Here is an 18,540-nt window from a genome sequence, read left to right as displayed (position 1 = left end):
TTAATGTCAACAATTTAAAATTTATTAAAATATATGCGATGTCGCTTATAACAGGACATTTACGAAACTGAAAAGAACTAACGGAAACTGCTAATAACAGTTAAAAGTACACAGAAAATATAATAATGTAAGATGAATGCTCATAATAGCGAGATAAAATAAATATAACAGCATTAATAAAATAATTGCAAATTATGGCGAGGCCGAAGAAATAGCTTTCGCGAACAATGTGTCACAAATGTCGAAGGGCTACAGGGCAAACACATTAACTTATAAATTTAAATTGAAATAGTCTATAAAGGTGTCCAAGGGAACCTTAAATAAAACCATACACGACTCAAAAATATCTTCTAAGCATACAATGTTGTTTATGACATCAGAATAAAAATAAAACAACCGTTAAAAATTTTAATTTCTATAAAAATACCAGAGATAAACGAACGAATACTAAGACAAAAACACACATTAACACAGAGAGAATCTGGAAGTAAAGAATTTCATGGAAGGAACCAAAGAACCTTACAGTTACTATCAATAAGTCGTAAAAAAAGACATAGTTTTAACTGGCCAACTGATAGTTCCAGAGGTCGCCATTAAACACTCGGGCGTTAATGAAGAAATGATACTGAACTATCAACTGGTTAGTAAAAAACAGCTTTTTTACGATTGAATGATATTATTTTATTCGCACCACCAATTTCTTCGTGTGCTCCATGCCTCTAAATCTAGCGCAAAGCGCTTCTTGATGTACAGAACAATGAATCCCGTCTGTCCATCGTAGTAATTTCTTGCTCTTTCATTGTCATCTAAAAGTTTAAATTCTATCTGCATGATACTATAGCGTCGTTTCGTAACAAAAATCAGTACCGTCGCTTATGCGAATTCTCATCCCTGTCCGCTGTCACTCCCATTCATTCTTAAATGCATGTTCCGATGAGATCGCTGTGTAAACAGTCACCGGACCCGTAGACGTCCTTCATACCGCGAAGAAACTCCAAGTGGTAAACAGCGCTGATTTCGCGATTCTGCCGAAGTGAGGCGAGTTGTGCCGACCGAAAAATGCCGGACCACAATAGTCAACGAAACGTCGCGCTGCTTCGGCTACTACCGAGAAGGACCGAGCAAAACCGACACAAGCCAGGCAGGCCCGTACCGGGTCCGCAAACTCGCGCTCGCATGAAATTTGGCACGCCGTTGCCGGCCCTGACTTGGTGTAATTGCCACTTTTTGCACAATACAGATATCTTGTCTAAATCACATTGCAATTGGTTTTCATCTTCTGGTGACTTTACTAGACTGTAGATGACAATATCATCTGGAAACAATCTAAGGGGCCTGTTCAGAATGTCCCTTAAATGATTTATAGAGATTAGGAAACGTCAGAGGGCCTATAACACTTCGTTGGGAGTGCCAGGTACCACTTCCGTTTTACTCATTACTATCCGTCAGTTACTACTGTGACATTTTTTACAGGTAAGAACCCAGGCACACAGGCACGCACTTTGATTAGAAGTCGCTTATGAGAACTGTGTCGAAAGTTTTCTGCTACTCTTAGAAATGTAGATCAATTTGAGATCCGCTGTCGATAGCACTCATTACATCGTGTGGATAAAGAGCTCATTGTTTTTCACAAGATGATATTTTCTGGATCCGTTCTATTTATCAGTACATCGTTTTTTTCGAGTTATATGATTACTAAGTAAGGGGCTATTGTGTCAGCATACTCTGAAAGGAAAGTAACGTATATAATTTGGACCAAATGACTTGCCTTTATTTAAGGTACTTCCATACGTCGAGGATATCTACCCCTAGGCTTCTGATGAGGGACACTTCTTGTTTCGAATTCTGAAATATGGATTTCTTCTTTCGTAAAGGAATTTCGTTTAACCAACCGCGTTTAATAACTGTGCGTTTTAGTGGCACTATCGTCGATTGCATTATTATTGCTATCGCGGAATGAAGGGATTGATCGTGCCTCGCCGCTGGGGTACTTTACATACGAATAGAGTCTCTGGATTTTCTACCAGTTTTCGAGACAGAGTTTCGATGTAGAAACTACTATAAGCATTTCACGTTGAATTCCGCTCTGAATTTCGAGCTGCAGTGAAACAGCGATAGTCCCTGAGATTTAGCGTTCTTCCAAATATGGTATCTATTTTTTTGTTGTTGTTTCTGCAACAGTATTCTGACATGTTTTGTGTACAATTGGCGATCAGTACCATATCTTATTAATTTATTTGGCATATTCTGTATCTCTCAGTTGCTGTCCGTACTATTTTGTTGATTCCAAGTCACATCTGTACTGTGTTTACATAGTTAGTTTGGAAAGCGTGGAGACTGTTTCTTAGGAAGGCGTCAAGAGAATTATTATCTGTTCTATTAAATGAACGATTGTTTTTGGTGGATTTGAATATTCGGATTTCAGTATCACCACTAATCTCTGCATCCGTCATAACGCACACTATTCGATTAGGATTATTTGTTGCTAAGAAGCCAAGTATGTTTTCACAAATATTTGAGCTTCGAGTCGGCTTCTGAGCAAACTGTTGAAAATAATTTTCTGTTAAAGCATTCAGTATTATTTCTGACGACGTTTTATGCCTACCACCGGCTTTGAACGTTTATTGTCGCCAATATGCCAACAGTGGACTGAAACCCCCACCAACTACGGGGTGTTACAAAAAGGTACGACAAAACTTTCAGGAAACATTCCTCACACACAAATAAAGAAATTATGTTATGTGGACATGTGTCCGGAAATGCTTAATTTCCATATTAGAGCTCATTTTAGTTTCGTCAGTATGCACTGTACTTCCTCGATTCACCCAATTGAAGGAAGGTAATGTTGACTTCGGTGCTTGTGTTGACATGCGACTTATTGCTCTACAGTACTAGCATCAAGCACATTAGTACGTAGCATCAACAGGTTAGTGTTCATCACGAACGTGGTTTTGCAGTCAGTGCAATGTTTACAAAAGCGGAGTTGGCAGATGCCCATTTGCCGGCCGGAGTGGTCGTGCGGTTCTGGGCGCTGCAGTCTGGGGCCGAGCGACCGCTACTGTCGCAGATTCGAATCCTGCCTTGGGCATGGATGTGTGTGATGTCCTTAGGTTAGTTAGGTTTACTTAGTTCTAAGTTCTAGGCGACTGATGACTCCAGAAGTTACGTCGCATAATGCTCAGAGCCATTTGAACCATTTTTGATGCCCATTTGACGTATGGATTAGCACGGGGCAATAGCCGTGGCGTGGTACGTTTGTATCGAGACAGATTTCCAGAACAAAAGTGTCCCGACAGGAAGACGTTCGAAGCAATTGATCGGCGTCTTAGGGAGCACGAAACATTCCAGCCTATGACTCGCGACTGGGGAAGACTTATAACGACGAGGACACCTGCAATGGACGAGGCAATTCTTCGTGCAGTTGACGATAACCCTAATGTCAGCGTCAGAGAAGTTGCTGCTGTACAAGGTAACGTTGACTACGTCACTGTATGGAGAGTGCTACGGGAGAACCAGTTGTTTCCGTACCATGTACAGCGTGTGCAGGCACTATCAGCAGCTGATTGGCCTCCACGGGTACACTTCTGCGAATGGTTCATTGCATTTCAGTGCAAATGTTCTCTTTACGGATGAGGCTTCATTCCAACGTGATCAAATTGTAAATTTTCACAATCAACATATGTGGGCTGACGAGAATCGGCACACAATTGTGCAACCACGTCATCAACACAGATTTTCTGGGAACGTTTGGGCAGGCATTGTTGGTGATGTCTTGATTGGGCCCCATGTTCTTCCACCTACGCTCAATGGAGCACGTTATCATGATTTCATACGGGATACTCTACCTGTGCTGCTAGAACGTGTGCCTTTACAAGTACGACACAACATGTGGTTCATGCACGATGGAGCTTCTGCACAATTCAGTCGAAGTGTTCGTACGCTTCTCAACAACAGATTCGCTGACCGATGGATTGGTAGAGGCGGACCAATTCCATGGCCTCCACGCTCTCTTGACCTCAACCCTCTTGACTTTCATTTATGGGGGCATTTGAAAGCTCTTGTCTACGCAATCCCGGTACCAAATGTAGAGACTCTTCGTGCTCGTATTGTGGACGGCTGTGATACAATACGCCATTCTCCAGGGCTGCATCAGCCCATCAGGGATTCCATACGACGGAGGGTGGATGCATGTATCCTCGCTAACGGAGGACATTTTGAAGATTTCCTGTAACAAAGTGAAGTCACGCTGGTACGTTCTGTTGCTGTGTGTTTCCATTCCATGGTTAATGTGATATGAAGAGAAGTAATAAAATGAGCTCTAACATGGAAAGTAAGCGTTTCCGGACACATATCCACATAACATATTTTCTTTCTTTGTGTGTGAGGAATGTCTGCTGAAAGTTTGGCCGTACCTTTTTGTAACACCCTGTATAAGTGTATGAGTGGGGATACCTATTTGAAATGAGACACAAGTTTGGTTTCACCTCATCAGCAACTGTATTATCTGAGTCGGAGAGTCGGTAAGAGCAACCAGTTATTTATTTATTCTGATTGTCAAGTGTAGCTCTCTACCTATACTAACTCACAGGATCCATCCACCTTACTACAAAGTAAATTACTTCTAACAGCACTAAACACTCCACAACTAACTCTATATAATCAATTCTATCTGAACACCGTTAGGTAGTTTTCAAACATTTCGGTTAGACGTATTTCCAGTTTTAACCAACTTTCAGCACCTATAACGATTTGAGTTTCAATGACTTTTTATTAGCACTCGGGGCCCTGGGTCTTTCGCAACGTAGCTACCGCAATTTTCTAGGTCTCCATTCGTCCTGTGTCTGCAATGCAGCCTTTGAGATGGAAGACTTTCAGTGCTTTGCCGAGATACTTTGACCTGACCTAAAAATTCACCCAGTGCACTCCATACACACCACGTTACCCATGTAGCTGCCTCCTTTGTGTAATAGACTCCTATTAAGCGGAACCCGAAACCTTACCACCCTACGGTGCAAGTCGATGGATCTGCGACCTAAACGATGGTAGAACCATCTGAGCCTCTGATTCAGACCTTCCACTCTGTAGCGAGGGCCTACAGCCGGCCCTTTCGACGATGCTATAGATGGTGAGCTGTGCCTTCATCTCGCAAACAGGAGAGGTAGTCTTTATCACCTCAGATAGACATCCGAAGCCAGATAGAATCTATTCTGACCCACAGTGACACACATCATTATTACTGACACGAGCCACCACCTACCCTGTGCTCTTAGTGATACCTGTTCCACGGCTAGGATGGTTCCACTCAGTATGCAGATAAAGTCCACATTGACCTTATTCTCCTTCTTGGCAGTGACATACCCAAGGTGCCCATTACACGCCTAACATTGTACTTCACAAGTACCAGTAATCCCAGATCTTGCAGGCCGAGAGGCCTCCTCTGAAACAGGGCAAGTGATGGCTTCTGGCTCAGTATTCCTACCAGCCACAGATAGCGCCCAAGCCTGTTTACCAGACGAAAAGATGAGGCCTGTCGCTCGGCCTAGCTGGAAAGTCTTTCACTGCCTGCCACTGGCTAGAAGCTCGTAAAAACTCACAAACAAAAAGGTGTGCTCTGTTGTGGCGGTGTATGGGCAGAAGCTACCTCTAACTGGAGTAGTGAATAACTGGCTGTTCAAACTAAAACAAACGACTGTCGCAATGCAAACGGCGGAACTACACTCCTGGAAATTGAAATAAGAACACCGTGAATTCATTGTCCCAGGAAGGGGAAACTTTATTGACACATTCCTGGGGTCAGATACATCACATAATCACACTGACAGAACCACAGGCACATAGACACAGGCAACAGAGCATGCACAATGTCGGCACTAGTACAGTGTATATCCACCTTTCGCAGCAATGCAGGCTGCTATTCTCCCATGGAGACGATCGTAGAGATGCTGGATGTAGTCCTGTGGAACGGCTTGCCATGCCATTTCCACCTGGCGCCTCAGTTGGACCAGCGTTCGTGCTGGACGTGCAGACCGCGTGAGACGACGCTTCATCCAGTCCCAAACATGCTCAATGGGGGACAGATCCGGAGATCTTGCTGGCCAGGGTAGTTGACTTACACCTTCTAGAGCACGTTGGGTGGTACGGGATACATGCGGATGTGCATTGTCCTGTTGGAACAGCAAGTTCCCTTGCCGGTCTAGGAATGGTAGAACGATGGGTTCGATGACGGTTTGGATGTACCGTGCACTATTCAGTGTCCCCTCGACGATCACCAGTGGTGTACGGCCAGTGTAGGAGATCGCTCCCCACACCATGATGCCGGGTGTTGGCCCTGTGTGCCTCGGTCGTATGCAGTCCTGATTGTGGCGCTCACCTGCACGGCGCCAAACACGCATACGACCATCATTGGCACCAAGGCAGAAGCGACTCTCATCGCTGAAGACCCTCCATTCACGCCTGTCGCGACACCACTGGAGGCGGGCTGCACGATGTTGGGGCGTGAGCGGAAGACGGCCTAACGGTGTGCGGCACCGTAGCCCAGCTTCATAGAGACGGTTGCAAATGGTCCTCGCCGATACCCCAGGAGCAACAGTGTCCCTAATTTGCTGGGAAGTGGCGGTGCGGTCCCCTACGGCACTGCGTAGGATCCTACGGTCTTGGCGTGCATCCGTGCGTCGCTGCGGTCCGGTCCCAGGTCGACGGGCACGTGCACCTTCCGCCGACCACTGGCGACAACATCGATGTACTGTGGAGACCTCACGCCCCACGTGTTGAGCAATTCGGCGGTACGTCCACCCGGCCTCCCGCATGCCCACTATACGCCCTCGCTCAAAGTCCGTCAACTGCACATACGGTTCACGTCCACGCTGTCGCGGCATGATACCAGTGTTAAAGACTGCGATGGAGCTCCGTATGCCACGGCAAACTGGCTGACACTGACGGCGGCGGTGCACAAATGCTGCGCAGCTAGCGCCATTCGACGGCCAACACCGCGGTTCCTGGTGTGTCCGCTGTGCCGTGCGTGTGATCATTGCTTGTACAGCCCTCTCGCAGTGTCCGGAGCAAGTATGGTGGGTCTGACACACCGGTGTCAATGTGTTCTTTTTTCCATTTCCAGGAGTGTACAAACTATACAGTGGTTAACGCGCTGGACTGTTCCTAGTAAAACACAAACACACAGGAAATTTAAGAATGTAAATAAAAGCACAAAGGAAAATCAAAGTGAGTCACATCTAGGTAGAAGCTCATAACGACTCACAAACGATACGTTGTGCTCTGCTGTGTTGTTGCACGGACGAAAGCTGCTGCGTAACTGAATGTCGAAGAATGTCCCACTAATGCTCAGGCAACGTTCATGGTTTCAGTATGATGGGACCCCGTTTTTGGAGCGGGAGGGGATAAAGCATTTATTATATAATACACTCATAGACACTCCAGAAGGACTTCCTGATCTCAACAAAAATACTGATAACCTAGTACTGTCAGAATTAAGGTGTTCCCTTTTGTAAGAAACGTCTCAACACCTTTCTGCTTGTCTCACTGTCAAAAAAATTCATGTATTTTGCTATAAAATATATTGTATCCTTGCAGTTCAGTTCACTCCATACTGGACAAGCGTTCTGGAATTTTGGAAACTGCGGAATGAACCTAATATTTCGTGGAACACCTACGAAGAAATGGAACAGGTAAGTGGTCACCATTCCTAATCTTCGTAATGTGGGTACAACTAAAGAGCAAAGGGGACAGATCATCTTCCTGTCAGCGTGTGAGCGTTATAAACATGCTCAACAATCTCCAGTTGCAGACACTGCAAGATAGGCGTTGTGCATCACGGAGAGGTTCGCTACTGAAATTTCGAGAGAGTACTTTCCGGGAAAAGTCGGGCAACGTCTTACTTGGTCCCATGTAAAGAGCGGGAAAGGACCACGACGAAAAAAATTCGAGAAATTAAAGCCAATGCAGAAGGTTACCGTTAATCATTCTTCTGACGTACCATCAGAGAGTGGAACAGGGAACTGGGTGGAGGGGAGGTGGGCAGGGGGGGGTGGACAGTTAGTGGTACAAGAAGTGCCCTCTGACACACAGCTTCAGTGGATTGCTGAGCATTTATCTACATACAGAATATTTGTTCCGTTGGTCTGTTCTCACTCATTCGGTAGAAGTGTCCGAACAAGATTAACCATCGCTTTGCCATTGCTTCCGATATTTTCTCTACATTTTGATAGGACTTCTCCCATCTCATTTTCCAGCCATCTGTAGTTTCTATTTTAGCCATTACTTTTTCTAATTGTTGATCTCCCAAGTACCTCTGTTCTGTGCACCTTGTACTAGGGGACATCAATAAGTAAATTACACTTTATTATGGCATGCAAAGTAACATTTATTGAATGCTGCACTACATAACAAAATAACGGAAATCCATGACCGTCGACGATAGAAATCATCTTCGCTGTCGAGGAATCAATTCGATAACCACTGTAAGAACGTTCTCATTGTTGGAAAATCTCTTTCCCCACAAATGTTCTTTCAACCTACCAAAAATATGGAAAATCGGAAGGTGCAAGATATGGACTGTTCGGTGGGCGCTTCCAAACCTCCCATCGAAAACGCTCAAGCAAAGCACGTATTGTGTGAACCATGTAGTGAGTTACTTTGGCATACAGGATAACAATGCGTTTGCTTGATTTTCCACACCACTTTTTCTTTACGTTTTGCGCACAAGAATCTACTGTCCCGTCTAGTTCAACTCTGGAGTACGAATTCAGCTACCTCGACATTTCATTTGCACCCTGTCATGAACCTGTTATCCGTACAGCAACAGAAAGGCGTCTGCAGGAAATCTGTAACATGTACTCTCTTCTCACACAACGCCAATCTTGTTGCGCAGTGGTCTGAGTAGGATGAACTATGTAACTTACTTTCTAAAGTGCCTACGTGGTTCATCGTTAACCATATACACTAAAGCGCCAAAGAAGCTGTTGTAGGCATGAGTATTCAGATACAGAGATATGTAAACAGGCAGAATACGGCACTGCGGTCGGCAACGCCTATATAAGACAGCAAGTGTCTGGCGCAGTTGTTAGAGCGGTTACTGCAGCTGCAATGGCAAGATTTAAGTGAAACTGAACGTTGTGTTATAGTCGTCGCACGAGCGATGGGACACAGCATCCCCGAGGTAGGAATGAAGTGGGGATTTTCCCGTACGACCATTTCACGAGTGTACCGTGAGTATCAGGAATCTAGGAAATTACAAATCTCCGATATCGCTGCGGCCGGAAAAAGATCCTGCAAGAACGGGACCAACGACTGAAGATAATCGTTCAACTTTACAGAACTGCAACCCTTCCGCAAATTGCTACAGATTACAGTGCTGGTCCATCAACAAGTGTCAGCAGGCGAACCATTCAAAGAAACATCATCGATATGGGCTTTCGGAGCCGGAGGCCCTGTCATGTATCCGTAATGACTGCACGCTTGGGCCCGTCAACACCGACTCTCGACTGTTGATGACTGGAAACATGTTGCCAGGTAGGGCGAGTCTCGTTTCAAACTGTATCGAGCGGATGGACGTGTACGGGTATGGAGACAACCTCATGAATCCACGGACTCTGCATGTCAGCAGGGAACTGTTCAAGCTGGTGTAGGCTCTGTAATGGTGAGGGGCGTGTGCAGTCGGAGTAATATGAGACCCCTGATACGTCTAGATACGACTCTGAGAGGTGACACGTACGTAAGCATCCTGTCTGTTTACCTGCATCCATCCATGTCTATTATGCATTCCGACGGACTTGGGCAATTCCATCAGGACAATGTGACACCTCACACGTCCAGAATTGCCACAGAGTTTCTCCAGGACCCCTCTTCTGAGTTTAAACCCTTCCGCTGGCCACCAAATTTCCCAGACATGAACATTATTGAGCATATCTGGGATACCTTGCGAAGTGCTGTTCAGAGGAGGTCTCCACTAAATCATGGTCATACGGGTTTATGGGCAGCCCTGCTGTGTTCGTGATGTCAGTTCTCTCCAGCACTACTTCAGAAATTACTGGAGTCCATGCCACGTCGTGTTGCGGCACTTCTGCGGGCTCGCAGGGGGTCCTACACTATATTAGGCGGATGTACCCCTTTCTTTGGCTCTTCAGTGTATTAGCTGAAAGTAAATTACGTATAAGTTCTATCAGCCTTGGAGACACTTGTGTGTGCTTGTGCTTGTGGTTTTTGGTGTACTGAGTCAAAGACCATTCGTTGGATGACTTAAGGTACCAAAATGATATAATGACTACAGATTAAATCGACTGTCAGTATATCATAGATGCTACTACTGAATGTGTACACTAGACTTTACAACATTATTATTTCACTGTCTAATTGTATTTACTGGTGGCTGCATAACATACGTAAAAGAACTGTGTATTACAATGAAGTAATAAATACGATGAAAATAATAAAGTTCCTTGTCATAGCATATAACGTTGTCGTACCATACATTATTTAAAACTTAATTTTTTCTAGATCGAATTTACATCTTCCCCTTTTATAGCAGCCTATGCACAACAATATTTTTCTTAAAAGTTATAACCTGAAATTGCAGCCCATACACCATACTAAGTTATTAAAACCTTTTCTATTCCAATGTCTGATTGATTCATGTCACACTATTTAAAATAATAGATTGGCTATGAGCCCCAATACCTTCCAACATTTCTTTTTGGCCACGTACATGGTTATTGTTACATTGATTTTGTTTCAAAACAATGAATTACTTCTACAGGTACAGTTTTTATATAATAGTATAAAAGATGGAACTTATTGATGGGACCTGCAGAGGCATATCCCCACATTTTCTGTAACATAATAATCAATCACTGTTGGTTACCTCCACCAAGTCCACTAAGCTGCACTCGCTGTCTAATTTAATGATTATCTGTAGCCACAAATCATATCTCAAAAAGGCTGTCTATGTACTAACATACAGTAAAAAATTTATTAGTACGATCTTTTGTAACTTCTCCTTAATGATAAAATAATAAGTGTATCATTGTATTTCAGTAACATATGCCACATTATTCATTTTCTTAAAGATTTACCTAAGCAAATGAGCTATGGGCTTCCCCATCACTTCCATATAACATCGTCTGGAGGTGTTAATCTACATTATATAACTATATCTGTAACGAGCTGAAATTGCATAGACATACATGAAGTAATGACGCCCACTGTCATTAAACATAGAATAAAAAAAGTATGAAGTTGCAATATGGCTTTATATATTGAAGGTATTTAGCTTATGTTATTCGATCATCTAGATGTACAATAATTTCATGTACAAATTTCATTTTTTTATGTTGGAAGCAACTAATTTTATACCATTTTATAATCAGTAGTAGTTCTAACACTTTGATCCCTTTACTGTGTTTAGTTTCACAGCAGAACATTAAAACAAAAATACTTCTCCAAACACATACAGTCATAGTTACATAGACCATACCAAATACAATATTATATCATTTTTATTTACCATCTTTTACAAAGTACTTTAACTACAAACATTTTACTCAGGTGAAAAGAAACTACATAATCACGGACACTAAAATAAACTAACAGAAAAATAAATGCAATACCAAAAAATAATTAATTTAGAGTAATGAAATTTTGGGAATACATTTGCCTACGTAATATATTTAACTGATTAATATTGCAAGATCACAGGTTAATGTAAATGTGAGATAAGTCATTGAAAATGTGAAATGCTGGTATATTAATAACCGATGTAACCGCCATAATTCTGGATACACACATGCATGCATTGTGTTGCACTGGTGTCAGATGTAAGTACATGAGATGGAGTTCCATACCTTTTGTACTTGGTTGATCAATACTCGGACGGTTAATGTTGTCTGTGGATCACGCTGGAATGTCATTGGCACCTATTTTAGCAATTTGTAGCAAAACTTTTTCATTGGTCACAGCTTCATATTGCATGAATATGACTGTGGGAGCCAACATAATAAGTCACATTATGTATGTCATGGTTGGTACATTGTACCAAATAAAACGTTATGTCATTTTGGGTTAACATCTGTAACAAAACAGGAAATCACACATTTTCTGTGCAGGTGTAATTGCCTCTGTCAAATCACAGAAAGTGAAATACAATATTTTAAAATTATCAGTGCATAACTAATTACTGTAAAGAAGAACTTTTTTATCTGTGTGTCTCCCCATAGTCACTAGCTGAACAAAACCGTCACTGTCTCACTGTAAACAGTATTATTTCATTAAAACAGTTACTAACTAAACAAAATGTGCATAGATATATAAGTGGACAACAGCTCAATAACAGAATAAACCTAAAATCTATTTATGTCTGATCAGCAGTACCAGATACGTTTGATGATTTGATAACTGTCACAACTTTTTAAGAGCAGATATATAAATAGGTTGAAGTAAAAAGTCCTTCGATCCACACCTTTATCTCATGAGATACTAATGTGGGAGCAACATATTAATTAAGATAATATGTGTTGTAGTGTAGGTGTACCCAATAGTCAACAGTTGTTAGTGATAAGGTATAAAGATGTCTGTTACCATTGTTAATTAAGCCTGCATTGGTAATTAAGCTTCCATTATTGCTAAAACTTCAGAAAATTAGTAAAATGTTTCACACTCTGAACAACTTTTCAGTCATAAATATTTTGTCAGGGTGAACTTTAAGGGTGGTATATATCTCCACTTCTTCAAGAAAATTCATGTGAATACTTTTTCGACTTTATGTACTACTTTCGTGTCTCCTTCTAGAGTGTCCCCTGTTGTATGTTCTCATGTCTAAAGGTGGTCACTCAAAGCAGCTTTGTGGCTGTGGTATATGTGGTAACACTGGCTGCAAGTGACCTTATGTATCCCCAACTGATATATATTCATTCCTCCTCAGTTTTATGTCTCACACTGTCTTTACTTCATTTCTGTTTCAAAAGCAACTTTCACAGTGCTGTTTCTGAAAAGCTGCCCTATTTTATCAGCGATTTTTCCCAAATATAGCTAGATTACAAACATAGGATTTTTCCCATTTGTAAGTTTCTGTAATGTGATCTCCTGCTGCCTTAAGTTTTCTTTTAGTCTAACCTTTTTCATCCATAACTTATCCACTAACATAGTCATATATAGTAATAAGTTGCTGAGTTCTAACCAACCTGTTAAGCATGGCATGGAAAAATGCATGTTTATATCTCAAAGGATGAGAAGACAGCTGTAACTAGAGGTGTGGTAGTGGGTTTTCTAAATATGTTGTAAGTTAAGTCTGATTGTCCCTAAATCAATAAAACTTTTAGAATTGTTTTCTCTCACTTCAGTTTTGAAGTTGATATTCGGCTATACATCATTAAATTTGTTATGTAAACTTTGAACACTGTTGTGCATCCTTTGTAACTTTGCTACTGCTGTTCAGAGAAACAATTGTCCCCAAGATCATTTTAAAATGTTTCCTAGTGTTCCTGCCAGGCAAATATTCATGGCTAACCATGTCGCTTTTTATAGAAGGCACCATTGAATAAAAAATAATTTTGGGATTAAACTAGAAGTCGACCTCGGGGAAGATCAGTTTGGATTCCATAGAAATGTTGGAACACGTGAGGCAATACTGACGCTACGACTTATCTTAGAAAATAGATTAAGGAAAGGCAAACCCACGTTTCTAGCATTTGTAGACAGCTTTTGACAATGTTGACTGGAATACTCTCTTTCAAATTCCGAAGGTGGCAGGGGTAAAATACAGGGAGCGAAAGGCTATTTACAATTTGTACAGAAACCAGATGGCAGTTATAAGACTCGAGGGGCATGAAAGGGAAGCAGTGGTTGGGAGGGGAGAGAGACAGGCTTGTAGCCTATCCCCGATGTTATTCAATCTGTCTATTTAGCAAGCAGTAAAGGAAACAAAAGGAAAATTCGGAGTAGGAATTAAAATCCATGGAGAAGAAATAAAAACTTTGAGGTTCGTCGATGACATTGTAATTCTGTCAGAGACAGCAAAGGACCTGGAAGAGCAGTTTAACGGAATGGACAGTGTCTTGAAAGAAGGATATAAGATGAATATGAACAAAAGCAAAAGGAGGATAATGGAATGTAGTCGAATTAAGTCGGGTGATGCTGCGGCAGCTAGATTAGGAAATGAGATGCTTAAAGTAGTAAATGAGCTTTGCTATTTGGGGAGCAGAATAACTGTTAATGGTCGAAGTAGAGAGGGTATGGCTCTGAGCACAATGGGACTTAAATTCTGAGGTCATCAGAACTACTTAATCCTAAGTAACCTAAGAACATCACACACATCAATGCCCGAGGCAGGATTCTAACCAGCGACCGTAGCGGCCGCGCAGTTCCACACTGTAGCGCTTAGAACTGCTCGGCCACCCCGACCGACCGTAGAGAGGATATAAAATGTACATTGGCAATGGCAAGGAAGGCGTTCCTGAAGAAGAGAAATTTGTCAACAACGAGTATAGATTTAGGTGTTAGAAAGTCATTTCTGAATGTATTTGTATGGAGTGTAGCCATGTGTGGAAGTGAAACGTGGACAATAAATAGTTCAGACAAAAAGAGAATAGAAGCTTTCGAAATGTTGTGCTACACAAAGGATGCTGAAGATTAGATGGGTAGATCACATAACTAATGAGGAGGTATTGAATATAATTGGGGAGAAGAGAAATTTGTGGCACAACATGACTAGAAGAAGGGATCGGTTGGTGGGACATATTCTGAGGTATCAAGGGATCACCAGTTTAGTATTGGAGGGCAGAGCGGAGGATAAAAATCGTAGAGGGAGACCAAGAGATGAATACACTAAACAGTTTCAGAAGGATGTAGGTTGCAGTAGGTACTGGGAGACGAAGAAGCTTGCACAGGATGGAGTAGCATGGAGAGCACAACAACGAGATTACACTATACTAAATGTGTTACACATCTCAGTTTTATTATTAATCATCTTCTTTTATGCCAATAGATTATTTTCAAAGAAGTTAATTGTTTCCTTAACTGGTACACTTGTATATAAATGAGTTACATCGGGGATAGTGCATCCACCGCATGAACATAACATTTTGTTGTTTGAAATTGTAAATTACAGAGAGCAAGGAATCCAGGTTTATTCCTGAATTCGCAGTGTGACCATGTTGTTAGTTAGGAATTCATCTAGTTCAGCCGTCAGTGAAGTGTGAAGCAAAGCTGCCGAGTTACCGCTGCTGAAATGCGGAACATAGTGCCCTTTGTCCATTTTAGCCTCAGACAAGAGGGTGCCTCTTTCCCCACCTTCACTGTTCCTAAGTCTGTCTTCTTCACCTTCATTGTCGTAAGGTCTTCACTGTCACCCTGCCAAGGGGGCGTAGACCAAGGTTTTTCAAGAGGTGTTACTTCTCTATCATTACTACTTTATCTTTTTTTGTGAAAGGCAATCTTGGGGACTGTAGGACCCAGATTGTCAGAGTTATTGTGTACGTTTGATATTTACATTAATGTACTGTACAAGCTCTTCGCAGTTACTTACGCTTCACTTTTCTGCAGTGCAGTAGTCGTGTTTAACTATCAGGCGTAGATTGTAGCTGACATCTTCTTGATATGACCTCCCAGACTGTGTTTCCCTGTCTCAAAATTTTACCTGGAGTAGCAACTGCGAGTGCGTCCTTCTTAATTTTTTCACCCTTTCGCTGAGCCATATCTTCTGGTACACACTTCACTCTCCGCAATTACGAACATTTCATATCTGCTGCTTGTATTTACTTCTCATTTCTGCATGGCTTACTTCCCTAAAGCGGTATTTGTGTTTCTTATTATTTACAAAAATGTTCTCACTCATGAGAGCAGGAAGAGCTCTGTTTCGGACAATGGGAGGAGGGAAAGTTGTCATAAATTTTATGTCCAGTTTATCGCCATCTGTCATGACTTCTTCTGCCATGCCAACCTCTTCATCTTAGAGGAGCACTTACACACAACATTATCTATTATTTTCGTAACATATTCCAATATGTGTTATACTGAATAATTTTTTCTTTGTACATCTCCAAACAAGTGTAGTACAAGTAATTTACGGCATACTATCTTTTTTTCCGATTTCCCATCAGTCACTTCCATACAGTACTGTGCTCAATTTCTCTGGAATTTATTTCAGAGTTAAGATCTATGTTTAATATTTGTACACAGGGAATGCCACGTTTGTCTATCTTAGTATGCTTCTTATGCCCTCATTCCTTCGTCCATCACGAGTTATTTTGCTTCAGATGCAGAAAAACTCCTTTGTTTAATCTGTTACGTTTCTTTCAGTTTTGCTGTTAAGTAACATTTCAACCCTTCACATATTCGGTATCTTTTTACCCAATTCTATCGGACTCTTGAACTATTTTTTATTTCCTTCATTGCTTCTTAGACATATTTGTTGAACAACAGGAGAGGAAGCCTGCATCTTTGCTTTACACCCTGTTTTAATCCCACACTTCTTTATTGACCATCCATTCTTAGCGTTCCTCCCTCTTTCCTGTATCTGTTGTATGTTACTTTTCCTTCCCTGTAACGTTTACCTACTTCAACAAATTTTACAGTTGGTTTTAAACGAACTACGCGATAAGCTAGAAACTTGAAACTTTGAACATGACTCACAACTGGATCATAATTCAGTTTTAGCTAGCTTTCTTCTCAGGTGTATGGCGGAGGGTACTTTGCGACCCACCGTCTTTTTTTTTTTTTCTTCCAGCTCCAATCGCGGACGTTTCAAGGTAACAAAGATTGCTGTAAGCGTCCATGTGAGATCGAATAGCTCTACATTTTGCCTTTATGGACTTTTGTGACTTAGGTGAACAAAACTGAATTTAGCACACGTCTCTGTTGTCGTCTTCTCAAAATGTTTGTAAACGACTGAAACATCTGATACGAAAGACTAAAAAGCAGAAAATAATTATTGAAGCAAAAACCTTTTTAATGTAACACTTTTTAAAACTAACTAAAAAGTGTGAAATAGTTTCTCGGAGCCCCATACGGATCTATAACCCCATACAAATAGTCTTGAAATTTGTGATTGCGAATTTTTAATAGAGAGAGTTGCCATAGTTGAGAAAAATCACGCAACTTTTCATATTGTTCGTAGTCCAATAAAACTGTTAGTGACGTATGTCAATTATTCATGCACCACTTAACCGTTGCACGTGCCCTACGTTTTACATTTTACAAATATTGTCATAGATATTAAAAAAATTCAGAAGCACAGATTTTCAGGACTATTTGTATGGAGTTAGGAATCTGTATGGGTCTAGGTGATATTATTTTTACTCTTCAGACTGGTTTTGAAAACGTGTTATATTAAACAGTTTCTGATTTAAATAAATATTTCTGTATGATTTTAAACATACTGTTTCATCTTACCCTGTCGAAGGATTTTTCTAGATCAAAAAATCTTACGAAAGTGCTTTGATTCTTTTTTCAAGTCTTACTTCCTTTGTCAGGCGTAATGCCAGAACTGTCTCTATGGTGCCTACCCCTAAGCAAAATTGATTGTCGTGTACACATCCTCAATTTTCTTTTCCATTTTTGTGTATTTTGTTCGGGTCAGTACCTTGGATTTATGTGCTGTCAAGTTTCTTCTCATACAGTTCACACACTTGTCTGCCCTTGGTATTTGCTGGATTGGTTGACGATAATCTTTCAAAGGTTCTGTGGCATGCCTACAGGATGTCGTAGTTGGTGATTTCTTTACAGGACCTGGGAGCAGTCATCCGCAAGACAGCCGCATTCCTGGGTAAGAGCGTGACAGACGAGCAGTTGCACCAACTGGAAGACCACCTGAGCTTCAGCAGCATGAGGGCCAATCCGGCCACCAATTGCAGCGACGTGATGCTCAGTTTGAGGACCAGCATTGGTCTACCGCCGCCGCCCTCCGATCAGGCCTTCATGCGAGAGGGCAAAGTGGGCCAGGCCAGGCTGCGCATGTCCCCAGAAATGAACCACCGCTTCGACCAGTGGATCCAGGAAAACATTCGTGGCACTGGGTATGATGGCCCTATCTAAGACCAGCTACTGTTATCAGTGCATCAGAGACGTCATATACAGCACTGGATGTAATGACGACATCTGAGACCTGTCACTGCTAGTGGGGAATCAACGAAACATATATTCGAAGCCCATCTGACACCAACTATCGTCACCAGGCAACATATGGGAAGCCAGAGGTTATGGCCCCATTTGAAACCTGATAACATTACTGGTGGATCAGTGACGACATATGGAGCACCGAACTCGTGATCACATCTCAGACTTACCACTTACCAGCAAATCAAAGAGCACACAGATATTCCCTCTCACAACAAAATTTCAACCGAATTCCACTTCCACACAATTAATCTATTTTTTCTTCAAATTTACTGTCAGTCTGACTCCCACAGTTATACCCTCATTCCAAAACCCTCTCTTCTCTTTCCTTCTTTCCCAGTTCCTTTTTCTTCATACTATTGCCCCATCCACACCCCAGCCCCCTTCAATTGCTGTCTCCTACTGCCCTCCCCTTATATACTC

The 18,540-nt window shown here is 41.8% G+C and overlaps 1 protein-coding gene across 1 annotated transcript in view; it reads left to right on the top strand.

Moving 5' to 3' along the window:
- The window catches only part of LOC126199624 (luciferin sulfotransferase-like), a 46,933-nt gene extending 28,897 nt beyond the window's left edge, over positions 1–18,036 (top strand). Inside the window, exons 5-6 of the mRNA XM_049936550.1 lie at positions 7,588–7,682; positions 17,728–18,036. Coding sequence (XP_049792507.1) covers positions 7,588–7,682; positions 17,728–18,036 — 404 coding nt within the window. The remainder of the gene's footprint in view (positions 1–7,587; positions 7,683–17,727) is intronic.
- Positions 18,037–18,540: the final 504 nt, after the last annotated feature.

Source organism: Schistocerca nitens, chromosome 8, assembly GCF_023898315.1.
Source record: "Schistocerca nitens isolate TAMUIC-IGC-003100 chromosome 8, iqSchNite1.1, whole genome shotgun sequence".
In the NCBI taxonomy this organism is placed as follows: domain Eukaryota; kingdom Metazoa; phylum Arthropoda; class Insecta; order Orthoptera; family Acrididae; genus Schistocerca; species Schistocerca nitens.
Note: the sequence above shows the minus strand (reverse complement) of the source record. Positions and strands in the feature narration are given on the sequence as shown.